The 25,375-nt window shown below is 44.5% G+C and overlaps 1 protein-coding gene across 1 annotated transcript in view; it reads left to right on the top strand.

Moving 5' to 3' along the window:
* The window catches only part of PDPN (podoplanin), a 34,386-nt gene extending 11,032 nt beyond the window's left edge, over window positions 1-23,354 (top strand). Inside the window, 5 exon segments of the mRNA XM_024253242.3 lie at window positions 12,617-12,747; window positions 15,820-15,949; window positions 19,109-19,147; window positions 19,723-19,834; window positions 21,314-23,354. Coding sequence (XP_024109010.2) covers window positions 12,617-12,747; window positions 15,820-15,949; window positions 19,109-19,147; window positions 19,723-19,834; window positions 21,314-21,320 — 419 coding nt within the window. The 3' untranslated portion in view covers window positions 21,321-23,354.
* The last annotated feature ends 2,021 nt before the right edge of the window (window positions 23,355-25,375 follow it).

The raw sequence follows: 25,375 nt of genomic DNA, 5'->3' as shown, positions 1-25,375 counted from the left end.
AGCATGGGTTTGAGAGTCTGAACAGATGGCAATGTCTAATCCATGCATTGGCACTTGCTCATTTCATGGGCAGTTGACTTAACCTCAGCCTCACCATTGTCAGCTAAAAAATGAGGATGATACTAGTTTGCAAGACCTCTGTAAAGAACAAGAGAGCGGCCGGGCGCGGTGGCTTACGCCTGTAATCCCAGCACTTTGGGAGGCCGAGGTGGGCGGATCACCAGGTCAGGAGATCGAGACCACCCTGGCTAACACGGTGAAACCCCATCTCTACTAAAAATACAAAAAAAAAAAAAAAAAAATTAGCCAGGCGTGGTGGCAGGCACCTGTAGTCACAGCTACTCTGGGAGGCTGAGGCGGGAGAATGGTGTGAACCTGGGAGGCGGAGCTTGCAGTGAGCTGAGATCCCACCATGCACTCCAGCCGCCTGGGCGACAGAGCAAGACTCCTTCTCAAAAAAAAAAAAAAAAAAACAAAAAACGAGAGCACACACCTGACGCCACAGTTTGCACATTCTCCCATAAATCCAGCAAATAGCACTTGTTATTAAAACACCTCGTGGATTGTCTAAGAGGTTAAATGCAAAGATCTGTGAAAGATACACATGAGATTTCAGTTCTTTCCCTCTTGAAAGGGGAGAGAGGATAGATCTGATTGAGAGATAATGTCATACCTGTATTATGTCATAAGGATCTTATATCCTGTCCCTTCTTGCTGGTGTGACTGTGAGCAAAACATCAATATTCAATTTGTCTAGTGACTTAATGTGACTCCTTGCTATTGAAAGGAAAATGGAGTCCCTCTCATTGGCCCCTCTTCTTCATTGCCCAGTTCAGCTGCAGAAACCCTCAAAGTGCTGCCCTCAACTTTGGGAGGTGACCCAGAAGGGACACCTCCCCCCGACCCTCAAGACCCCAAAGCAAACTCTGGGGCAGGGGGTACTGTGCAGACTGCCTCCCAGTTTGTAGTCAGGGAAAGCGGTTTCCCATCTTCACGTGCTGGATTTCTCCTAATTTCTCCAGAGGAACTAGTGACACATGTCTGATCTCCTCAGCTTTGACATGTTTCTCTTACATTTTACAGAAGAGTCACACGCCCCCAGTGCCGTTAGCACACAGTCAGGTCTCATCTCGTCATTGGTCTCATCCCACAGGGGCTGACAGGACCTGCCACGGTGAATGGGCATGGCGCTGCTCACACGAAATCGAACGGCAGGGTAGCCAAGTTCCCCTTCGCAGGTGCCGTGCTATCTTCAGCTATGCTGTCTCTTTCATTACGGGGGAAGGCGTTTAACAACTCGGGGGTGAAGCCTGGTGGACAGCGGCAGGGACATTATAAATACAGAAGATAATTTTAAAGAAGTGTTCCGGCCGGGTGCAGTGGCTCACAACTGTAATCCCAGGACTTTGGGAGGCTGAGGTGGGCAGATCACCTGAGGTCAGGAGTTTGAGAGCAGCCTGGTCAACATGATGAAATCCCGTCTCTACTAAAAATACAAAAAATTAGCTGGACGTGGTGGCAGGTGCCTGTAATCCCAGCTACTTGAGAGGCTGAGGTGGGAGAATCGCTTGAACCCCAGGAGGCGGAGGTTGCAATGAGCCAAGATCTCGTGCCACTGCACTCTAGCCTGGGTGACAGAGCGAGACTCCGTCTCAAAAAAAAAAAAAAAGAAAAAAAAAAAAAGTTCTACCTGAATGTATAAATGTACTTATGCTGTCACTCAACAGGCATCTGCTAAATACCTACCATGGTGCCAGACTCTAGGAATCTACGGGGCGGTGTGGACTTCAGTTAGCGCTATGTATACCTGGAGGAAAATTCAGTGAGGGGACATGTATGTGGGTACAGAGTGGCAGGCAGGCGGAAGCCTAGATTAATTCACAGTTCTCTAGATTTTCCAGAGCCAAACTTTTGGTCCAGTAAGCAATTTACCAGACTCCATGGAAGGGGTGAAGGGGGAAAAAAGTTCACTGGCCACATCAGTGATTATGTCGATCACGCCCAGTGGCTGCTCGAAGTTGAGGGCACACAGCTCTGGGTTAGGGAGTGGCTTTCTTCGTGTAAAGCTTTGGGACTTCAGAGGTTAGTGGTTGCATCAATATTCCACACGAGGTCAGGTGTGTTTAGGTTCGTGTGGCTGTAAGCAAAACATCAATATTCCAAAGGAAGGCTTCAACACTAGGTCAGGAGATGGACCAGGCTATGGGACACAAGGGGCAACTCAAAAGATAAAGCTGATAGAGGGAAAATTCTAATGCCTTTCTCCTGATTGCCAGAACCCACTTCAGGATGACTGAGGGAAGCAACAGCAAACAGCTAAGTTGGGACATTTTTGAACTCAGCTGAAGGACTGTAGAGAGATATGAACACCTCAGTGACTGCAGTGGGTGGTCGGCACAGTGCTGGAAAATGTTGGAGGCTGGCACCTTTCTACTCTTTGGGGTGTGTTTACTTTCAGGCTTCTGGGCTCAGTTTGGAGACGTGATAGAAAAATAATATACAAAAGCCTGTGTTTGGGCAAAGAAACAGAAGTAGGTGTTTTTGTTTTTCAAATAGACATTTTAACATCTCTTCAAAAGCATAACTTTATCTCAAATGTAATTGGGGAGGTGCTAGAATTAATTATTAGTTATCCTAGAGTTTGTTCTATAGGGGAAAACCAGAACTTCCTAGAATATGAATTTTAAAAAAATTCTGCTTCTCAACAGCCACAAGTCATTCCAACACCATTTCGTCATCCATCTACAAAGACATTTATTTGTGCATTTAGACACTAGGGCCGCCCAAGATGCTAGAAAACACTGAGCAACATGAAAGTCCCCTTTAATCTGTTGACTAATACCCTAGATTTCCTTTGAAAATCCCGAGGGTAACTCAGCTTGTATCTTGTTTACTTTAAAAATCAGCATCACCAGTTCAAGATAAAATGCTGTAGAAACTGCTTCTCCAGCGGTCAGATTAGGGAGCTGCAGGTCCGCAGAAATAGGAGTGAAAGAAACTAATCACTCACGTCAAGATGGAAATGGCACAGGAGCTCTTTAGCTAAATTTTATATAGAGGACTTAACGAGAGGAAGTCCCCATCTAAAGACTCAGCATCACAAAGGGGCAGCCTTCTTTGTTCAGTAGATCTGTTTCTACTCTAAATGTTGTTTGTCAGTAGAGCTGTAACAGGTGGTAAAATGAATTCTCACTTTGGGAGGCCAAGGAGGAAGAATCGCTTGAGCCCAGGAGTTTGAGACCAGCCTGGACCACACAGTGAGACCCTGTGGTCTACAAAAAAATAAGCCCAATTAGCCAGGCATGGTGGTACGCACTTACAGTCCCAACTACTCGAGAGAGGCTAAGGTGGGAGGATCACTTGAGCCTGGAAAATTGAGGCTGCAGTGAGCCAAGATTGTGCCACTGCACTCCAGCCTGGGTGACAGGAGACCCTGTCTCAAAAAAAGGATTCTACTGGGTTAGCATTTCTTTTCTTTTCTTTTCTTTCTCTTTCTTTCTTTCCTTTCTTTGCTTTCTTTTCTTTTGTCTCACTCTGTTACTCAGGCTGGAGTGTGTGGCACTATCTTGGCTCACTACAACCTCTACCTCCCAGGTTCAAGCAATTCTCATGTCTCAGCCTCCCAAGTAGCTGGGATTACAGGCACAAGCCACCACGCCTGGCTAATTTTTTGTATTTTTAGTAGGGAAAGGGTTTCCCGATGTTGGCCAGATTGGTCTCTAACCCCTGACCTCAAGTGATCTGCCCTCCTCGGCCTCCCTAAGCACTGGGATTACAGGTGTGAGCCACCACACCTGTCCCACATTTATTTCTGATTGTCAGTGGGTAATGACTTCAAATGCTCCCCAGCCGTCACCTGTCCAGTTCTTTCCCTCCTCACTGCCACTGTCCTGGTGTAAGGACCAACTCCTGTCCCCTGTCTTTCTTAGACAACAGAAAGAATCTAAGCTTCTCCCTGCTTCAGCCTGATCCTGGCACCTTCCCTGATACACACACACTCTATTCACTTACTTGAGTTAGGGTGGCCTCTGGGACTCAACTGAGGTCATCCCCTCCTCATCATCTCCTGGCTTCCCTTCACACGCCAAATGCAACTGAAACCCCATCCTTAAAACAGTTCTACCGAACCACCGCTCCACACCTCTCAGCCCCATCTCTGTCCTCCTCAGCCCCTCCATCCGGCCACACTGACCACCCTCCCTCCCGTGCAGCGCCCCATGCTCGTTCTGGGCTTCGGGGTTACTTAGCACCAGCTGTTCTCCTATCTGGAACTCACCCATTCACTCAACAGCTACTTACCGAGTGCCTGGTATGTGCCAGGGATTTCAGACATTGTGGACATTGAGATGAGGCAGGCTTTATCAAGCTTATATTCCAGTAGGACAGACAAGTAGCAAGTAGGTAGCAGGGTGGGGGTAAGCATTCAGGTATATGTGCCGTGGAAGAGGGGAGGGGTACTCGCTTAAATGGACAGTCCAAGAAAGTGCCCCCCCTCCTTTTTTTTTTTTTTTTTTTTTTGAGATGGAGTCTCGCTCTGTCGCTAGCCTGGAGTGCAGTGGCGCAATCTTGGCTCACTGCAACCTCCGCCTCCAGGGTTCAAGGGATTCCCTTGCCTCAGCCTCCTGAGTAGCTGGGACTACAGGTGCGCACCACCACGCCTGGCTAATTTTTTGTATTTTAGTAGAGACAAGGTTTCACCATGTTGGCCAGGATGGTCTCGATCTCCTGACCTTGTGATCCACCTGCCTCAGCCTCCCAAAGTGCTGGTGGGATTACAGGCGTAAGCCACCATGCCCGGCCAGAAAGTTCCCTGAGATCTGAAGGCACGAGGGAAGCTATCTTGATGTGTTCAAGAAGCTATCTTTTTTTTTTTTTTTTTTTTTTCAGACAGAATCTTGCTTTGTCATCCAGGCTGAAGTGCAGTGGCTCAATCTCAGCTCACTGCAACCTGCACCTCCTGGGTTCAAGTGATTCTTGTGCCTCAGCCTCCTGAGTAGCTGGGATTACAGAGGCCCACCACCACGCCTGGCTAATGTTTGTATTTTTAGTAGAGACGGGGTTTCACCATGTTGGCTAGGCTGTGTTCGAACTCCTGACCTCAAGTGATCTGTCTACCTTGGCCTCCCAAAGTGCTGGGATTAATAGCTTATCTGATGTGTTGCTTATTTTTTTATGGTGACCCCACCCCACTCCAAGAGTACTCAAGTCCTTAAGAGTGGAGATCTTCCTTACCTGTTCACTTCTCTGTCTCTAGTGCTGAGAATGTGGCCCAGCGCATAGCAGGTGCTTGGTAAATATTTGTGGAAGGAATACAAGTGCTGGGAGCTGGGGCTGTAGAGGTGAACTCATGCAGGCTTCAGTCTTGGTTTTTGCTGCTGCCTTAACTTGCACAGTTAAGAGGAGAGAGGGCTGCTGCTGCTCAAAAAAACACCTCCTTTTAGAGCGAGTCATTCCTTCCTTCTAACCTGCCATTGCTCAAAGTTTAGATTCGTCCAGATTTCTCCTAGTAAGGGGACACACTGGAGGAGGTCAAGACTGTGGTCATTAAATAAGACTGGAAGTTTCTAACAAGTTGGGATTTCATAAGAGGCAGTGAGGTGCCAGGGGAAGCGATTGTTCCTGACTACCAGGAACGTGATTTCTGGGAAGATGAGGATGGCACGTGGGCAGAAGGGGAAGGATCTCAGAACCCAGGGAGGGAGGCAAGCGGGCATTTTAGCCCAAAGCTGCCAGGAGAACACATCACGAAAATGTACAGCTGCTTTTTAGTTGTATGTTGGTGAGTCTAGGGATGTGGTCAGAACATTTGGCTTTGTGTCCGCTAATGAATCACATGAACTTGGCGCATCACTTAACTTTTTTTTTTTTTTTGAGATGGAGATTCACTCTTGTCACCCAGGCTACAGTGCAGTGGCACAATCTCAGCTCACTACAGCCTCTGCCTCGGTTCAAATGATTCTCCTGCCTCAGCCTCCCGAGTAGCTGGGACTACAGGCCTGCGCCACCATGGCCAGCTAATTTTTGTACTTTTAGTAGAGAAGGTGTTTCACCACGTTGGCCAGGCTGGTCTTGAACTCCTGACCTCAGGTCATCCACCTGCCTTGGCCTCCCAAAGTGCTGGGATTACAGACATGAGCCACCGCGTTGGGCCACATCACTTAACTTCCGACCTTGTTAAAGAAACAATAATTCTGACACTTGTTAAAACTGTACGGAAGACTTTAGTCAAGACCACTGTAATAAGGGGCATTGCAGTAGGGAGGAGAGCTCAGGTTCACCTCTGGGTGAAAGGAAAAGTGGAGATTTGTAGCCCACAAGCAGAATGAGGGGATCAGTGGGTGGAAAATTCCTAAGAGATGGGGTTGGGGGGACTCTTGCTAAACTGGCCTAACAAGATTCTTTCTGAAGGCAGGCTAAGGGCCTAGCCACCACAGCGCTGTTGTGAAATAAAGTCAACTGGGAGACACCATGTAAACCCTACATTGTGAGTAGCAAATGTGAGTGAGAGGGTATTAGGGCAATGAGGTATCTTCCACGTTAAGTGGAATTTACAATGCTGCGTCAGTGCCAGATCTTGAATGACCCCAAATGCACCTTTTGAATACTTACTTTTCCTCCTTGCCCTAGACACTGAGTTTTATTCTAGCTACTCCCTGGTCACTGATTTAACTCAGCAGCTGTCAGCTGATGTGAGGAGGAAGAGGGAGCTTACAGTGAAGAGAGCACGGATTTAGGATTTAGAAACAGGTTCTGGAGACAGACAGAGGGCCATGTGGAGTGGGGATAGTTGGCAGTGTCCAAGCCACTTAAGCTGGGCCTTGTGCTAAGAAGTTTCTCCTGTAACTGTGACATAGTATTTGTTTGTTTGTTTGTTTTGGGACCATGTCTCGCTCTGTCGCCCAGGCTGGAGCTCAGTGGCACAATCTTGCCTCACTGCAACCTCCGCCTCCTGGGTTCAAATGATTCTCCTGCCTCAGCCTCCTGAGTAGCTGGGACTACAGGCGTGTGCTACCATGCCTACCTAATTTTTGTATTTTTAGTAGGGACAGCATTTTGCCATGTTGGTCAGGATGGTCTCAAACTCCTGGCCTCAGGTGATCTGCCCGCCTTGGCCTACCAAAGTGCTGGCATTACAGGCCTGAGCCACTGCCCCCAGCCATGACATAGTATTGGAAAGAAAAGATTTGTCTCAATGAGAGCTGGTTTTGAAGCAATGGGGAAAAGAGGATTTATCAGAGTGATTGGCTAATCTTTTGGGGGGAAATTATATTTCTCTTTTATTATAATACTTAAACATAAGACAAATAGAAATATTAAATGTAAATACAATACCATAAGGAAAATATAGGTGAATATTTATGTGATCTTGAGGGAAGGGTTTGTGAGTGTGATGTCAAAAAAACAAGTTGAAGAAGTTTGACTACTGATAGCTTGGTCATTTGCAAAAGAAAGATGTAGGCCGGGTGCAGTGGCTCATGCCTGTAATCCCAGCACTTTGGGAGGCCGAGGCGGGCGGATCACAAGGTCAGGAGATTGAGACCATCCTGGCTAACATGGTGAAACCCCGTCTCTATTAAAAAATATAAAAAATTAGCCAGGTGTGGTGGCGGGCACCTGTAGTCCCAGCTACTTGGGAGGCTGAGGCAGGAGAATGGCGTGAACCCGGGAGGCGGAGCTTGCAGCGAGTTGAGATCGTGCCACTGCACTCCAGCCTGGGCGACAGAGCAAGACTCTGTCTCAAAAGAAAAAAAAAAAAATGCCAGCAGCGTTTAAGCCAAAGAATACATTCTTAAGCTACGAACAGTGCTTATAAGAGGGAATGCCGTGTGACCATTACAAAAACGGTCACAAAAAAAGACAAATGGATGAAACTCGCTCCACAAGTCAAAGAAGTGTAAATGAAACCAAAAGACTGAAATCACTTATTCAAAAGATTTTTATTAAGAATTTGGACTATTACAATAACAGTCAGATTGAATGTTGCATCTAAACTCAAAAGTACTTTTTTTTTTTTTTTTTTTTGTCTCCCAGGCTGGAGTGCAATGGCTCAATCTCAGCTCACTGCAATCTCTGCCTCCCGGGTTCAAGTGATTCTCCCACCTCAGCCTCCCGAGTAGCTGGGATTACAGGCGTGCACCATCATGCCTGGCTAATTTTCTTTTGTATTTTCAGTGGAGACGGGGTTTCACCATGTTGGCCAGGCTGGTCTTGAACTCCTGACTCAGGTGATCCACCCGCCTCAGCCTCCGAAAGTGCTGGGATTATAGGCGTGAGCCACCGTGCCCCGCCAACTCTAAAGTATTTTTAAAGAAATGGCAGGCTGGGCACAGTGGCTTATGCCTGTGATCCCAGCACTTTGCAAGGCTGAGGTGGGAGGACTGCTTGAACCCAGGAGTTTAAGAGCAGCCTGGGCAATGTAGTGAGACCTCATCTCTACAAATATATGTATATATATCAATAAAATGAGATGTCAGATGTCATCTCTATAAATACAAAGGAGAGAGAGAGACAGAAAAGAAAGAAAGAAAGAAAGAGAAAGAAAGAAAAGAAAGAAATTCTGTTTAAAAAAGAAATGCCCACTTTGGGAGGCTAAGGCAGGTGGATCACCTGAGGTCAGGAGTTCGAGACTAGCCTGGCCAACATGGTGAAACACCATCTGTACTAAAAATATAAAAATTAGCTGGGCGTGGTGGTGCACACCTGTAATCCCAGCTACTTGAGAGGCTGAGGCAGGAGAATCGCTTGAACCCAGGAGGCAAAGGCTGTAGTGAGCAGAAATTGTACCATTGCACTCCAGCCTGGGTGACAAGAGCGAAACTCCATCTCAAAAAAAGACAAAAGAAATGCCATCCTGTAATGTGTGCAATCTAATAAGTTAATAGACATGAATGCAAAGATAAAAGTTATTCATAGTGATTTCATATAAATAAGCATTGCTTAAGTTCATTTGTTCTCAAAAATTAAGAACCTCAAGAGACAGTTGATTTATCAAATCATCTTCTCCTAGGAAGCAGAAACTAAAGCCTAGCTTTTTTTTTTTTTTTTAAGACAGAGTCTCACTTTGCCGCCCAGGCTGGAGTGCAGTGGCATGATCTCAGCTCACTGCAACCTCCGCCCCCCGAGTTCAAGTGATTCTCCTGCCTCAGCCTCCCGAGTAGTTGGAGTTACAGGCGCCTGCCACTGCACCAGGCTAATTTTTGTATTTTTAGTAGAGACGGGGTTTCACCATCTTGGCCAGGCTGGTCTTGAACTCCTGACCTCATGATCCACCCCCCTCCACCTCCCAAAGTGCTAGGATTATAGGTGTGAGCCACCGTGCCCAGCCCTGCCTAGCTTTTTAAAATAATCACAAGAACAAATTTCAAAGTAAGTGGATCGTTTGCTGCCGCATTTGGAAACTTCCACTGAGCCGTGTTTGGCTGAGGCTGGGTGTGGCAGGAAAGGGTGTTTATGTGAGCACGATGGTACACCACTCCAGAACTGAACCTGCAAGCTAGGCTGTGGGTATTAGTTTATGATGGCAAATTCGTCACTCTATGCTTGTAGAAACAATTGTGTGTCTGCACATATGTGCATCCCTGAATGTGTGTGTATATGTGTGTGTGTGAGTGCATATGTATGCCTGTGCACACATGTGTCTTGGGGAAAAGAGGATTGGAAAGTGAAGGCATCAGTACATGATTTGATTTGAATTTCACGAGCGAGGAAGGGGAAAAGACATGAGATGCTGGTTGGAACTCTAGGAACTCTTCACCCAGGGAAGCCTTCAGGCAAGATAATAAGAGGGACAATTGGGGATCTCTTGTTAAAGTTCAACTTTCCCATGGAGCAAAAAGAATGCCAGGGCGGTGAGACAAAAGACATGCATCTTAATCCTGATTGTCATTCATAAAACGCCTTTTGTCCATTCAGAGCGATTTTAGTACTTGGCTCTGTGGGCCAAGGGTGGAAAAGAACAAGAAGGAATTTTTATAAAGTTACACTTTCAGTGAACTGAGCTTTCTATGAAATAATTCAATCTAACTTCATTGAGCACTTGATCTTTTTTTTTAAAGCAAGAATTGTTTTAAGTTAGATACACCAAATAAGTAAGTGATTGTACTAAACAGCTCCAGAAAACATTTTTAAAATTGATGATTTGTTAACTAAGTTCAAACCAGGTGAGGAAGAAATAAAATGGGAAGCTTAATAAGTTTTTTAATAAGGACTACTTGTCTGGCAAAGGGATATTTCCCATTGAGCTCAATAAATACACAGTAAATGTTTGCCTACACCACAAGTCATACATTTTTGTAGGAGCCAATCACCAACCCTCACCTCTACTCCTACTCCAGCAAAAGGCCACATGGAGAGGCAAACCATTTGCATGCAAAGAAATATTCAGTTATTGCTAATTGGTAAACCCCTCGCTGTACACCCACAGATTAAAATAAAATGCGTAGGTAGCTCATCCAAAGCCATCTCTACTGGATTAGGACTCTAGAATCAAAGAGTAGGCTCATAGAACAAGTGAACTTACTTCAGAGGCTTCCTCCCCCTAGGCATCAAAGAAGCTATAATCAAATATTTATTAGCTGTGCCTCTGGCTGGGCTGTCTAAGCAGTGGGGAGAATAAGGTATCTTAAGGCAAGGAATGGATTGCTAATGTAAGTGCTGTCTAAGCAGTGGGGAGAATAAGGTATCTTAAGGCAAGGAATGGATTGCTAATGTAAATGCTGCCTAGAGACAAACAAACATCTGCTCTTTAATTACACGAAGAAATCTCCAAGCACCTCCCTCCCCTTGCTCCTGGGATGTGTATGCTTGTTTATTTTGCAACTGTATTTAGTCGTGGAATTTCCAGAACCACTGGAGTCTAAGGAAGAAGCCCATGGCCAGTGAGTCACATTTTTAATGCACGAAGAGGGTTGTTTGGTGATTTTTTAGAGATGATGAGCACGGTCATGAGTAGTAGTTTGGGTCACTTCAACAGAAGTTGAAGAAGAGAATACTGCTGTTATCTGCTCTATCTCTCATTGTAGAATTCAGCCTGGTAGTCCACTCCAATTCCCTGCTCCAGCAGAAACCTTTTTTTTTTCTTTGAGATGGAGTCCTGCTGTGTCATCGGCTGGAGTGCAGTGGTGTGATCTTGGCTCACTGCAACCCCCACCTCCCACGTTCAAGCGATTCTCCTGCCTCAGCCTCCTGAGTAGCTGGGACTACAGGCATGCGCCCCCATGCCCAGCTAATTTTTGTATTTTTAGTAGAGATGGGGTTTCACCATGTTGGCCAGGATGGTCTCGATCTCTTGACCTTGTGATCCGCCCGCCTTGGCCTCCCAAAGTGCTGGGATTACAGGCGTGAGCCACCACACCTGGCCCAGAAACCTTTTTCATTGGCATGACACATTATTTGTCCAAATGTTAATGCAGAAAAGCCAGGGCCAGGGGCAGTTCATTAGTTTGGCTCTTTTTCTTTTTTTTTTGAGATTGAGTTCAGGCTGGAGTGCAGTGATGCAATCTCAGCTCACTGCAACCTCTGCTTCCTGGGTTCGAGCAATTTTCCTGCCTCAGCCTCCTGAGTAGCTAGGATTACAGGTGCCCACCACCACACCAGGCTAATTTTTGTATTTTTAGTAGAGACAGAGTTTCACCGTGTTGGCCAGGCTGGTCTCAAATTCCTGACCTCAAATGACCCACCCACCTTGGCCTCTCAAAGTGTTGAGATTACAGGCGTGAGCCACTGCACCCAGCTAGTTTGGTGTACTAAGTGTTCTATTGGTAACTTGGCATCCCTAAGCATATTACTGACCGTCCCCTGTAGACAGTAATCTCAACTGTAAAGTAAGAGGTAAAACTCCATGTAATCTACGAGGTCTGTGGTCAGAGCCTATGGTTCTAATTGTCCAAGTGAACAGCAGTCTCAAAATTAAATGGAGAGAGAGTTTGCTTTTAAAAAGATGGAAGTTGGATGTGGCAGTGAGTCCCTGTAGTCCCCACTACTTTGGAGACTGAGGCGGGAGGATCGCTTGAGCCCAGGAGTTTGAGGTTATAGTGAGCTATGATTGTGCCACTGCACTCCAGCCTCAGCAACAGAGGGAGAGCCTGTCTCTTAAAAAACATTAATTTGAAAAGGTAGGGAAAAAAAGAATAAAAAGATGGAGACCCCACATTGGCATGGAGTCTGCAAAGGGGTATGTTTAGAAATCTTTCCTGTTGACTCTAATTTAGAGTTTTTAGGTCTAGATGAATATATTAATTCATCATATGAAATGACACCAGGAAGAATCTGGTTCCTTATTGAAAAGGAAAGACGTACGTCCCCTGTCCAGGCCACCTCGGTGGGGCCCCAGGGAGGGGCTGGCTGCTCTACCTTTTAATGTTTTCATTTTCCTTTGCTTTGCAATGGAGATAACCAGGGTGTTGATGTACCAGAAGTGCTGCAAGGAGAATGGTTTGGTTTCTGGCACCACAGTAAGCCACAAAGAGGACCAAAAATAAAACAAAAATTTCCAAAAGAAATGGAAAAGAAAATAATCCAAATGTAGCCGACAAGTTTCAGTCTGCTTTGTAGCCGACAAGTTCAGTCTGCTTATGCAATTTCCACCTTAAGCTCTGACTCAATCTTTCTTCTTCAGCCAGCACAGGCCAGCCAGAAGATGACATTGAGACTACAGGTACGGAAGGCGGTGTTGCCATGCCAGGTGCCGAAGATGATGTGACCCCGGGAGCCAGCGAAGACCGCTATAAGTCTGGCTTGACAACTCTGGTCAGTGTCCTGGGAAGAGGAATTTTTTCTGTAGGCATGTGATCACATGCAAGGCTATGATGTATATTAATTTACTTTATATAAAAATATATCTATCTATAAAACCAGCATGAGCCACCATACCAAGGAATAGTTATGTGGCTCAACAAAGAGGAATAAGTCCTCACTTAATGTTGTTGATAGGTTCTGGGAAACTGTGACTGACTTGAAGCAAAATGACTTAGAAAGAAACAACATTATTTGAGGACCCTACTGCATGTCATTTTCCTTAAAGTCGCAGTTTCCAAGAATCTATCAGCAAAGTTAAGTGAGGACTTACTGTCCTTCCCAATTTCATCCACTTAGCTGGTGTGCTGATCACAGGTGGTTTGAGAGTAGAAGCCAGAGCTTCTCAAATTGGTAAAAGCAGCCAGGATTTTACATTTCCAATCTGTTACAGCCCAACTTTCAATACAACGAAAGTTTTCGTGGGTGTTGTGGCAATGTCATTGCTATAAAGGGTTCTAAATATGTCTTCTGGGCCGGGCGTGGTAGCTCACACCTGTAATCCCAGCACTTCGGGAGGCTGAGGCAGGTGGATCACCTGAGGTCAGGAGTTCGAGATCAGCCTGACCAAGATGATGAAACACTGTCTCTACTAAAAATACAAAAATTAGCTGGGCGTGGTGGCGTGCACCTGTGATCCCAGCTGCTCAGGAGGCTGAGACAGGAGAATAGCTTGAACCCGGGAGGTGGAGTTTGCAGTGAGCCGAGATCGCACCGCTGCACTCCAGCCTGGGCAACGAGTGAAACTCTGCCTCAAAAAATAAATAAATAAATAAGTAAGTAAGTCTCAATTTCTTTTCTCACTATAGACTGGTAATAAACAGGACTAGAATCAGTCCACAGACCACAAGATTATAGACTATTTAGCCTCTCGACCAACACATTCTTAACCTGATGAATTTTAATTAACTCATATGTGTTACATACCTACCATAGACAAGACAAGGTGCCAGGCATTGGGAAGGATTGAGGAGGTCAGTGAGCCACATCCTCGACCTTTGAGGGAATCTATGATTTCCTTGGTAACAGAACGGAGGTTCCTGCCTGCCTGTCTGACCTGTACACCAGCATCTCCTTCACTTTGTCTTTTTCTGCCGTCTTGGCCTTTCTGACCTTTGAACACACTAAGCTTGTTCCAACTTAGGCTTTTGTTTTCTCTGCCTAGAACACTGCCCAGATCTTTCCATGGCTGACTTTTTCTTATAATTCTCAAGTTTGATGCCATCTCAAACAACCTAAAGTAATCTCACCCCCACATCTGTTGGAAGTAAAGCTCAGAGTCGCAGAGAAAACGAACACTTAAACAAGAGATTCTTCACCAAGGCAAATTTATTTCTGTAGAAGGGTGTTTCTCGCAGGACTGGTTGTCACAAGAGCACACCGAACAAAGGAGGGAAAGAGTTTTTTTATTCTTAACGCAGTTTTTCCCTACGACTGTGTCCGTTGGCTGGAGTTGGACCGCACAATTTAAACTGAGGCCGACTGGCTAACTTGACAGACAGTTTTGGAGGGAAGAGTCCTTACAGCGGGAGGGGTAAATTACAGAATGGTGGCTGACTTTTTCTTACACTTCTCAAGGTTGATGCCATCTCAAACAGCCTAAAGTAGTCTCACCCCCACCTCCATCAGAAGTCACCTCTAGCCCTTAGGTCAGCAAACTACCCACCAGATTTGGCCCACCTACTGTGTTTATAAATGAAGTTTTATTGGAACACAGCAATGCCCATTCAGTTGAGAATTGTCTGGCTGCTTTCCTACTGTAAGAGTAGAGTTGATTAGTTAGAACAGAGACTGTGGCCTGTACAGCTGAAATATTTACTCATCTGGCCCTTTACAGAATAAATTTTCCAAAGGCTAGTCTAGTCTAGACAAGGCTAGCTTGTATTTCTTTCAAAGCACTCAAAATCATATCAAACCACCCTTTGTACTTATTTACCTACTAAATGTTCACAGTCTGCTACCCCACCCCAGAATGCCAGCTTCAAGAGAGCAGAGAATTTATATTATTCACATTATAGTCCCAGGGCTTGGAACCATGCTGGGCCCATAGGAGGTGCTCATTAGCATATGTTTTTTATTGTGGTTAAAAAAGTAACATGAAATTTATCATCTCAACCATTTTTAAGTGTACAATTCAGTAGTGTTAAGTATATTCACATCATTAAACTGATCTCCAGAACTTTTCATCCTGTAAAACTGAAACTCTATACCCATGAAACTAACTCATTCTTCCGTTCCCCAGCCCCTGGCAGCCACTATTCTACTTTCTATCTTATGAATTTGACTCCTCTAGGCACCTCATGTAAGTGGGATCATACAGTACTTGTCTTTTGTGACTGGTTTATTTCACTTAGCATAATGTCCTCAAGGTTCATCTGTGCTATGGCATGTGTCAGAATGTTTGTCCTTTTTAAAGCTGAATAGGCTGGGTGTGGTGACTCACGCCTGTAATCCCAGCACTTTGGGAGGCCGAGGCGGGCGGATCACCTGAGGTCGGGAGTTCGAGGCCAGCCTGACCAACATGGAGAAACCCCATCTCTACTAAATATACAAAATTAGCTGGGTGTGGTGGCGCATGCCTGTAATCCCAGCTACTCGGGAGGCTGAGGCAGGAGAATTGCATGAACCTGGAAGGCAGAGCTTGCGGTGAGCCGAGATTGCACCATTGCACTCCAGCCTGGGCAACAAGAGCGAAACTCCAGCTCAAAAAAATGAAAACAAAAAATAAAGCTGAATAATGTTTTGTTGCATGTACAGACCATATTGTGTATCCATTCTTCTGTCCGCAGACGCTTGGGTTGCTACCACTTTTGGCTGTTGTGAATAATGCTGCTATGAACATGTGTGTACAACCGTCTCTTCGAGATCTAATTGTTTCTGTTCGTTTTCTTACTTCTACTTGCAATTCATGCCATCATATGTTCCATATTTTTATGCCACCTTAAATCCTTTTATAAGGCAGGGTATATATTTTAAAGACAGTAGGCTTTATTTCCTGTTTTTCCTCATTTACTACACCTACAATAGGTAGCAACAAATGTCAACAGTGTAACAGGCATTCGCATCGAGGATCTGCCAACTTCAGAAAGCACAGTCCACGCGCAAGAACAAAGTCCAAGCGCCACAGCCTCAAACGTGGCCACCAGTCACTCCACGGGTAAGAAAACCAGCCACCTCCATGGGGGCTGATCTACTTTTGCGTGATCGGTGCATTCCAAAGTCCATCAACAAATACAATAATCAATAGGGGACATATTGGGATGCAAGAGTGACTTCTGAACCAAGCTTTATATGGTAGGTTCAGAATTCGATTTGAATTGATACATTTGTAGTGGGTTGCTGAACATACCTCTCTACCTAGAATAACTAGTGATAACACCCGCACAGGGTGAGTTAAGTAGCTACTGAGGTTGCATGGTGGACCCCAAGCAGATAAAATGTGACGTGAACAACTTGTGTTGACATCCAAGGGCACGACACTCAGCTATCCTCTGTAAATCTTAATAGATTCTATATGACTACTTAAGTACCTTACCTTGAGTTCATGTCTGTATGCATGGTACAAGAATCTGTTCTCCGCCTGGCGCGGGGGCTCACGCCTGTAATCCCAGCACTTTGGGAGGCGGAGGCGGGCGGATCACAAGGTCAGGAGATCGAGACCATCCTGGCTAACACGGTGAAACCCCATCTGTACTAAAAATACAAAAAATTAGCCGGGAGTGGTGGCGGGTGCCTGTAGTCCTAGCTACTTGGGAGATTGAGGCAGGAGAATGGCCTGACCCCAGGAGGCAGAGCTTGCAGTGAGCCGAGATATGCCCACTGCACTCCAACCCAGGTGACAGTGTGAGACTGTCTCAAAAAAAAAAAAAAGAAAAGCCTTTTTTTTTTTTTTTTTTTTTTTGTACCTCCATGTTTATAGCAGCATTATTCACAATAGCTAAAATACAGAAACAACTCAAGTGGCCATGGATAGTTGGATAGATAAGCAAAATGTGGTATATATGACGGAATATTATTCAGCCTTGAAAATGAAAATGCAGACACATAATACAACATGGAGGAACCTTAAGGACATTATGCAAAGTGAAATAAACCAGTACAAAAAAAAATACTGTATGTCTCTACTTATATGAGGCCCCTTGAATAGTCAAATTCATGGAGACATAAAGTAGAGTGGTGGTTGCCAGGGGCTGGGGGAAGAGGAGAATGAGGAGTTACTGTTTAGTGGGTAGAGTTCCAGTTTTGCAAGATGAAAGGGGTTCAGGAGGTGGATGGTGGTGATGATTGAACAACGGTATGAATGTACTTAATACCGCTGAACTGTACATTTAAAAATGGTTAATTTAGTACATTTTATCCTGTATGTTTTACCACAGTGTTAGCGGGAGGGAGCCTTATAAAGGGCTTTGAGATAAAACCTGAAGCTCACTCCAAGCTGTTAAAGAAATGGTTAACATTTAAACACCAGAGAAAGCCAAGTTGAGCTAAGCAAAGAACGAATAATCAATATAAATGATCATTGGAAAACATTTCAAAATTTTGGAGAATTGCTCATTTGTAACATGGGTTGACAGCTAATTAGCAGCAGAAAATTGTGCCATCCATGTTGAGTATTCTGTCATGCTTCATACTCCTTTTCTATTCCTTTAAAAAAAATTCTCAGTTGCCTGGGAAGTAACTCATGTTACTGTTTCTTCTTGTCCCCTGCCCCACCCTGTCACAAAATTGCCCCTTCCTGTCACAAAAAAATTGTGACTTTGTGCACATTCCTACTTAATACATCATTATCCCAAGACATTTTCACATGTGAGCCAAAATGTCATTATAAGCACTCAGTTTTGAAGGGGTAATTTTATTAGAGCAGCAGATGTTCAGTTTTGCTGTGAAACACCCAAATACGATGACGTGCACATGTATGATGCATGCTCATGATCACAGTGCCATTGGGAGGGAGATGGGAAATATGGCACTGATAAGCTCTAATTTAATAACAAATCCTCCACAAACTTTAGTAATATATTTTTTAACCAATGGTGTCTTTGATAATGGTATATTAAGAGCCTGGAATCAGCAGCCATGTGGTAGGACGTGATAAGCAAATGATTGACTTATCTCTGCGGGCAATTGACCTAGCAATGACATTTGGGGAGTTGATTTGATCCCATCTTTATTCTGGGAAAGCTCAAACCCAGCCCTGTCCTATATGGTGGGGTAGCACAGTCAGCATGAGCTCTTACATGCTCTATACCCATGGGCTCAGCTTGTGCAGGGAGTGCTGGCTTCTGGGACCTGTACCCTGGGGCCATCTTTAGGAGGCGCCTTGTGCTGAGGAGAACCTTGGTACAAAAGAGATGGTTTTCAAACCCAACCATTAGAAAAAGTGGGCATCTTCTATGTGATAGTTGGCTAGTTTTACCACTGATTAGAGAAGCTACTGGATATCTGGGGTATTTTGCAAGCTGTGAACTAAGATTTTAGGACAGGGCCTGATTGATGATTAACTTCTCCAATTTCTTATTAAATCAAGGCATCTTGACTTTTTCTCTATCTGCAAACTAGTCAATAGCCACCACCCAGAGCAGTTAAGGACTCATTATATAAAGAGGTCAAGAAGAAAAGACATTTTTATTTTTAAATAGGTTATTGCATAAAATTATTCAAAAGAAACTCACAATGACAAATACTCACATGTAACTATTAGACTAGGTTTGACTGCAGATAGAAACCCCTAAAATAACAGTGGCACAAACACAAAGGGTGTATTTGCTCATGAAACTTAGCTGGGCCTATTGTTGCCTTGTAAAAATCTAGATTTTGCTACCAAAGAAGTAGCAGGAAATAATATTGAGATTTAATCACAATCTTGGTCACATCTTCCCAAACTAAAGTATTAATCTCAAAGTGAGTAATACCTCTTCACAGTCTGTCCCTTCTCTGTGATCTTGACATTGGACTCAGAATCCACAGCTCTGGATTCTTCTACTACCTTAACCTCTGATACTTCTTGATCATTCATTTAAGATCTTTGTGGCTCAGTTTCCTTTACTCTGCTTTCTAAACTATAAAATTAATACATAGAAAAGTGCTATGAACCCATTGGTGTGAATAAGGGTCCATAAATTAGATAATACTAGTTACAAAGACAGTGTCACATCGGGGCTTGTTTAAAAATCCCCGGATCCAATTTATTTAAGAAGCCATCCTCTTGGTTTATGTTTTGCTACTTTCCACTTGGGTAAATTCATCTTTTGCCAATTGTTAAATTATAGTTATTAAACCCTAATGATTCTACATTATTATATCTTTCTATTCACAGAGAAAGTGGATGGAGACACACAGACAACAGTTGAGAAAGGTAGGCTAGATTTTGGCATCAGAATACTCTTACTGGAGGTTTTTAAAATTTCTTTGAAGCTAATTGTTGAGATGAATTGCATTCTTTTCTGGATTGCAGTCAATGAGAGCAGAATAGAAAACATTCCGAGAACAGATTTCAAGCTTTTTTTTTTTTTTTTTTTTTTTTTTAAAGAGAGAAAAGGGAATTTCTTGTATTTGAAACTAAGCAAACCTCAGATGAGTCTATTCCCTTAATGTCAGATATGGGGAATGGTATCATTTGACAGTTTATCATTACTAAGGATGAAAATAGGGGCCAACTTAATAGTCATATGTAAACAGTACCCAAAAATTAACACTGAAGCCAATGTGAGTGTTATGTTGATAGATCCTCAGGCCCAGAAATCCTCCCATTCGTAAAATAGGATTAGACTAGCCCAAATTTTCTGCTTTTGGAAGAAATGCTCCATGCTCAAATAACATAGAGCAATATTTGCTATGTGCAGTAGGGCATTGGCTTTGTTTATATATTACATATTTTCACTGATGTAATTTTTCTCTGGGGCTCATGCTTTTTTCCTCTCTCTCGTTCAGATGGTTTGGCAACAGTGACCCTGGTTGGAATCATAGTTGGGGTCTTACTAGCCATTGGCTTCATTGGTGGAATCATCGTTGTGGTTATGCGAAAAATGTCGGGAAGGTACTCGTAAGTAAATAGCTTACACCCATGTGACAGGTAAATGAAGGCCATCATGTCTAGAACTCAAATCTTTGAACTAATAGAAATCTCTAATATAAGCTGGGTGTGGTGGCTCGTGCCTGTATTCTCAGCTGCTGGGCGCCTGTAGACCAGCCTGGGCAACATAGTAAGACCCTGTCTCAAAAAAATAATCTCTGGTACAATGGTCATGTTCCAAAGTTCCTTACTTGGGGCTCTGAGTGCAGTGGCTTACACCTGGAATCCCAGTGCTTTGAGAGGCTGAGGCAGGAGGTTCACCTGTGCCCAGGAATTTGAGGCTGCAGTGAGCTATGATTGTGCCACTGCACTCCAGCCTAGGTTGACAGAGCAAGACTGTGTCTCTTAAAAAAAGAGCCTCTTAATCTTCAAAAGGACTACATCTGAAATTTCCCCAGAAGGACAAATGTCTACTTAGACCTTATAAATTTCCAAAATAAGACAGTCAGAGCCAGAGGTGGCTTGTAAGTTGACTTCTGTTGAGATCTGACCACATTTGATCTCTTGTTTTAGTTTTCCAACTAACTGAACTGGGAAGAAAACCCAAACCAAGTTTTAACCTGATGCCTAATCAGCCTGTTTCCAACCATCCAAGATACGTGGCTTCTAGAAAACCACCTGTCACAGAGTTAGCAGCCCATTCTGATTTAGGAGTTCCACTGAGGATGGGGTCTTTTTCATTGAGATCTTCTACTCTTGCCCTGCGTGCACCCACATACGTGGTCATAGACTCCTAGCTTTGACTATTGATGAAGGCAAGGAGTTTTTTCTCCTTATTAAACTTCCTTAAGAATTCAGAATATCTACACACATGGCCAGAGGGAACCTTTTTCTTTTTCTTTTTTTTTTTTGAGAGAGTCTTGCTCTGTCACCAGGCTGGATGGAGTGGTGCGATCTTGGCTCACTGCAACCTCTGCCTCCCAGGTTCAAGTGATTCCCCTCCCTCCGCCTTCTCAAGTAGCTGGGACTACAGGCATGCACCACCACACCTGGCTAATTTTTTGTATTTTTTAATAGAGATAGGGTTTCACCATGTTGGCCAGCATGGTCTCAATCTCCTGACCTCGTGATCCACCCACCTCAGCCTCCCAAAGTGCTGGGATTACAGGCATGAGCCACCGCGCCCGGCCAAAAACCTTTTTCTTATATGTGTTGGAGAGATGATATATGATGGAAGGGAGGGGAGAGGACAAATGATAAACACCTGGAGGGTTGAAGGATACAGGTGACAACACAGCTGTGGACTTAGCGTGTTTGGAAAAGCCAGGCGGTTTGACCCTGCTGTGTGAGGATGAAGGCATGGAGGAGGAATGTCAGGAACAAGAGATGATCACCAGGTGTCAGAACTTGGAAGATTTAGAGCAAAGGACAATAGGAAAAAGGACTCACGGGGTTACTATTCACAATGCCATTAAGAGACACGACTGTCACCCTTCTCTATTTTCACAGGCCCTAAAGAGCTGAAGGGTTACGCCCTGCTGCCAACATGCTTAAAAAAGACCGTTTCTGACTCTGTGCCCTGTCCCTGAGCTCGTGGGAGAAGATGACCCGTGGAACACTTCCCCAGCCCACTCAGAATCCATGGTGACCTCTCCGCTTGCCAAAATAACCGAAGGAAAGACCATTCACCAGACTTGGCTCCTCTAAATATTTGCTTTTCAAACATATTTTTGAATATACATTCTATAAAAGATTATTTGAAAGACAAAATTCGTAGAAAATGGAGCAAAACTGTATAAACTGATTTGTAACTAAGACTGGACCATTGGATCGATATTATATGCTGTAACCATGTGTCTCCGTCTGACCATTGTTATTGTTAAAATGCAGAGGAATCTGGAAATATTTATATTCACGGAGTCCTTGGATCCAGTGCTACGTCAGTAAATAGCACCAGCATTTTGCAATTGCTGATCTGCTGAAATGTACACATTCTGGTCTAGTTTGGTCTATCTTTTAAAGCCTGATCTGGTGTGAATAATCAAGTAGAAAATCTAAACTTGGATAACACGTGATGAACAACTGCCTTTAGCTGGTCCAGATTAATCATTTCAAAGACATCCATTTTAGATCACAAGCAGGAAGTCTGTAGTCTCAAAGGCACTTTGTTTCTCCCAAGTAGGGCACCAGGCAGCCTCTAGAGTTGCTTTACCCAAGTCCTTCTCCAGCCATGACTTGGTGACTCCAAGCTAGCTCCCACCTGCCTCCTCCACTTCCCTCAGATGATGAGGAGCCCCAGGGCTAAGGGGGCAGCCTTCTATCTTCCCAGTGATGCACATCCTTCAAATTGGCTGCTTTGTTCTGGAATATGGATATCTCAGCCTGGATGCCGAGGAAGCTGCTTCATGCTTAATGGTGCTAGAGGCTCAAGTGTTTTTGAAACCAAGAGCCAGTTGGCCCCCGTGCAGAAAGAAATCCTATGTGAGCCTCTGGTATGAGAAATAAAATCTGCCAGTTTTATAACATTCACTTTCTGCCTCTCAGGGCAGAGAATAAAAATCAATTTGTACAATCTTAATTTTAAAAGCAGCTTGACTAAATACCTGATTTAAAAATAGAAGATATCCCCAGTCCTCATGACATGCCCTAAATATCTGTGGGGTCCTATTGAAAAGAACAAAATAAAGGAGCCCAAAGGGGTCATTCTGTCTCAGCACCATCCAGCTTGGCACTTCTCTTCCCATATATCCATTGGATTTTTTTTTTTCTAAACAAAGTTTTCATACTGAGCAGATGCTCTGTCATGATTGCGGTTGTGCAATTCTGGTATCCTCTAAATTTGTAAGCATTCATAAAACAGGAAAAAGTAAACTATCATTCGGAAGCACAGCCCATTCCTCCCATTTTTTGCAATAATGTGTGGATGTTATTTTAAACAGTGTGTCTGTGTGTTCCCAAATCCAGCTGGCCCCACCGGCTCAGATTGCGTATTTTTTTTTGTGTGTGTGAAATGTAGTCTGCAACCCTGCCTCCCGGCAATTGTACATGTGTCAGGATGTCAAAAAGCAATTCTCCTGCCTCAGCCTCGTGAGTAGCTGGGACTACAGGTTCCTACCACCACACCTGGCCAATTTTTGTATTTTTAGTAGAGATGGGGTTTCATCGTATTGGCGAGGTTGGTCTCTACTCTTGACCTCGTGATCTGCCCGCCTCGGCCTCCCGAAGTGCTGGGATTACAGGCGTGAGCCACCGCACCCGGCCTCAGATTCCATATTTGAACACCAGCTGATGGAGAGAAGGGGAATGAGAAGAGCTGGATGAGTTTAAATAACTTTCATTGTTCAGATTCCTGAACAGGAGTTGGGATAATGGCCATCTTTTCTTTCCTATCCTTTCTTCCCTCCTCACTGTGAAAAATAACGGTCCACCCCAAGTCATACACTGGACCCAGTGCCTGCGGGGACAGGACTGTGGGTTTCTTGGTCACACCTGTGTTGGTGCTCAATGCGGTGTAGACATGTTTTCAAATAAAACAAATGATTGTGTACAACAATGAGTCAGACTTTTGTTGGAAAAAACAAGTCTGGGCCACACTTGGGAACATCTCCAGATAAGATTACAACTTAGGTAAATGCCTGCCTGTTGCCTTGCTTGAGAGTGGATTATAGATGGACAGGGGAAAGAATTCCACAGGAGGAAAACACACCTACACCTTTCAGCTAGGTCTGCCAAAGTAGAGAGGTCAAGCAGAAGCATGGGCATGGGAGACATGTGGCACCTGGGGGCGCTCTCCCTCTCTGGTCCCAAAGGGTTAATGAGGTTTTGCCTGATTTTTTTGTTTGTTTTGAGATGGAGTCTCGCTCTGTCGCCCAGGCTGGAGTGCAGTGGCACGATCTCGGCTCACTGCAACCTCCACCTCCTGGGCTCAAGCAGTTCTGTCTCAGCCTCCCGAGTAGCTGGGACTATAGGTGTGCACCACCACGCCCACCTAATTTTTGTATTTTTAGTAGAGACGGGGTTTCACCACATTGGCCAGGATGGTCTTGATCTCCTGACCTCGCGATCTCTCCCTGCCTCGGCCTCCGAAAGTGCTGGGATTACAGGTGTGAGCCACTGTACCCGGCCACCTGATTCTTAATTTCTCAGCACTGGAGGGTAAAACCAGGTGAGGGAGCAATTTCATCTTGCCCCTGCTAGTGCTCCCTAGAAACCTCACCTCGAGAGAGGTAAATCCCTGTTGCTGGGGGATGCCCCACGGTTCCTTGCTCATCCCGACCGAGTCTGGAGATTGCCCTGGCCAGCTCCTGGGTGGGTGCTGCAGATCTGCTCCTCCCGACCCCACCTCACCGCTCCATGTGGATTTCATCCTCCTGATGCAGGTCCCTTCCCTGCCAGCTCTATCCCCACTTGTAAGGGTCAGGTGCTAGGAGCAGGAGAGTAGTTAGCCCCATGACTTTCCTCGAAATAAATATTCAATATTGTTAAATTAGGATTGTTGAATTTGTCTGTTGTCAGTAATCCTGGGTGCCCATTTGAGTTCCAAACGAGGAACCATATTGTATGCCTGTAGTTCCAGCTGTTTGGGAGGCTGAGGTGGGAGAATAGTTTAAGCCCAGGAGTTCAAGGCCAGCCGGGGCAATAAAGTGAGAGCCCCATCTCTTAAAAAATGGACCAGGGTGCTAGTCCTGTTCTGCTCCTCCACACCTGTAACCCTTCAGGGAAGTCATTTAACTTCTTTGGGCTGCAGTTTCTTCTAAGAACTTTCATGAGATTGTCAGAAAGTATCCCTTTTCTAGCAGAAAACTAACCACGTCTACCTAGTCCAACAGATTGAAAGAGAACGGACCCTCAACTGTGTTACATGTAAATTTACATTCCATTACATGCCACCCCCAGGAGATGACTGGAAACTGGGGGAGCTGCCAGCGTTCTGGAAGTCTAGGGAAACAGCTCTATCAGAGACATCTGGGAGCAGGGGGTGCTGAGGTTAGCTCTTTGCATGATATAAAGGCCTTGTTTTTAACCTCTACTTTTTCCTCTCAACCTGGGAAAACCAGTTGAAAAGCCAGGGCTTAGTTTTGCTTCATGGACCACCTTCAAGGCTTGGCTTTCATGAACAGGAAAAAGCAAGAGACTGTTAATCCCTTTGCTATCTCTATTTTTATTTTAATTCAGATTTATTTAGTATTCAGGGCATGGGGCAGTTTGTGACATGCTTCGATTGGGGAATGGTGCATGTTTTGATATTAAAACTTTTGCCAATTAAAAGTCCATTGAAAGTGGAAAAAAAATTCTCCCCGAAATATAGCTGCATATTAACACATACACTAAAAATAGAGTCATCCCCTTGTGTGCACTGGAGGACTTGTTCCCTGAAACATTGCCTTTTTCTTTGCTCTTCCTGAAGCTTAAAATTGGGTTAGAACATATAATAGATCCTGGATTTTTCAACTCAGTAAATATAAATGATGTAAGTGTGGTTATTGGTCAACAATGCAGAATGAGTCTAAAATCACACTCACTGGTGTGAATGGGAGTTTTTTTGGCGCAGGGGCCCAGCATACAGTTACA

This window comes from Pongo abelii, chromosome 1 (genome assembly GCF_028885655.2).
Source record: "Pongo abelii isolate AG06213 chromosome 1, NHGRI_mPonAbe1-v2.0_pri, whole genome shotgun sequence".
Taxonomy (NCBI): Eukaryota; Metazoa; Chordata; class Mammalia; order Primates; family Hominidae; genus Pongo; species Pongo abelii.
The sequence above is the reverse complement of the archived record's forward strand: the minus strand, read 5'-3'. Positions and strand labels throughout refer to the sequence as shown.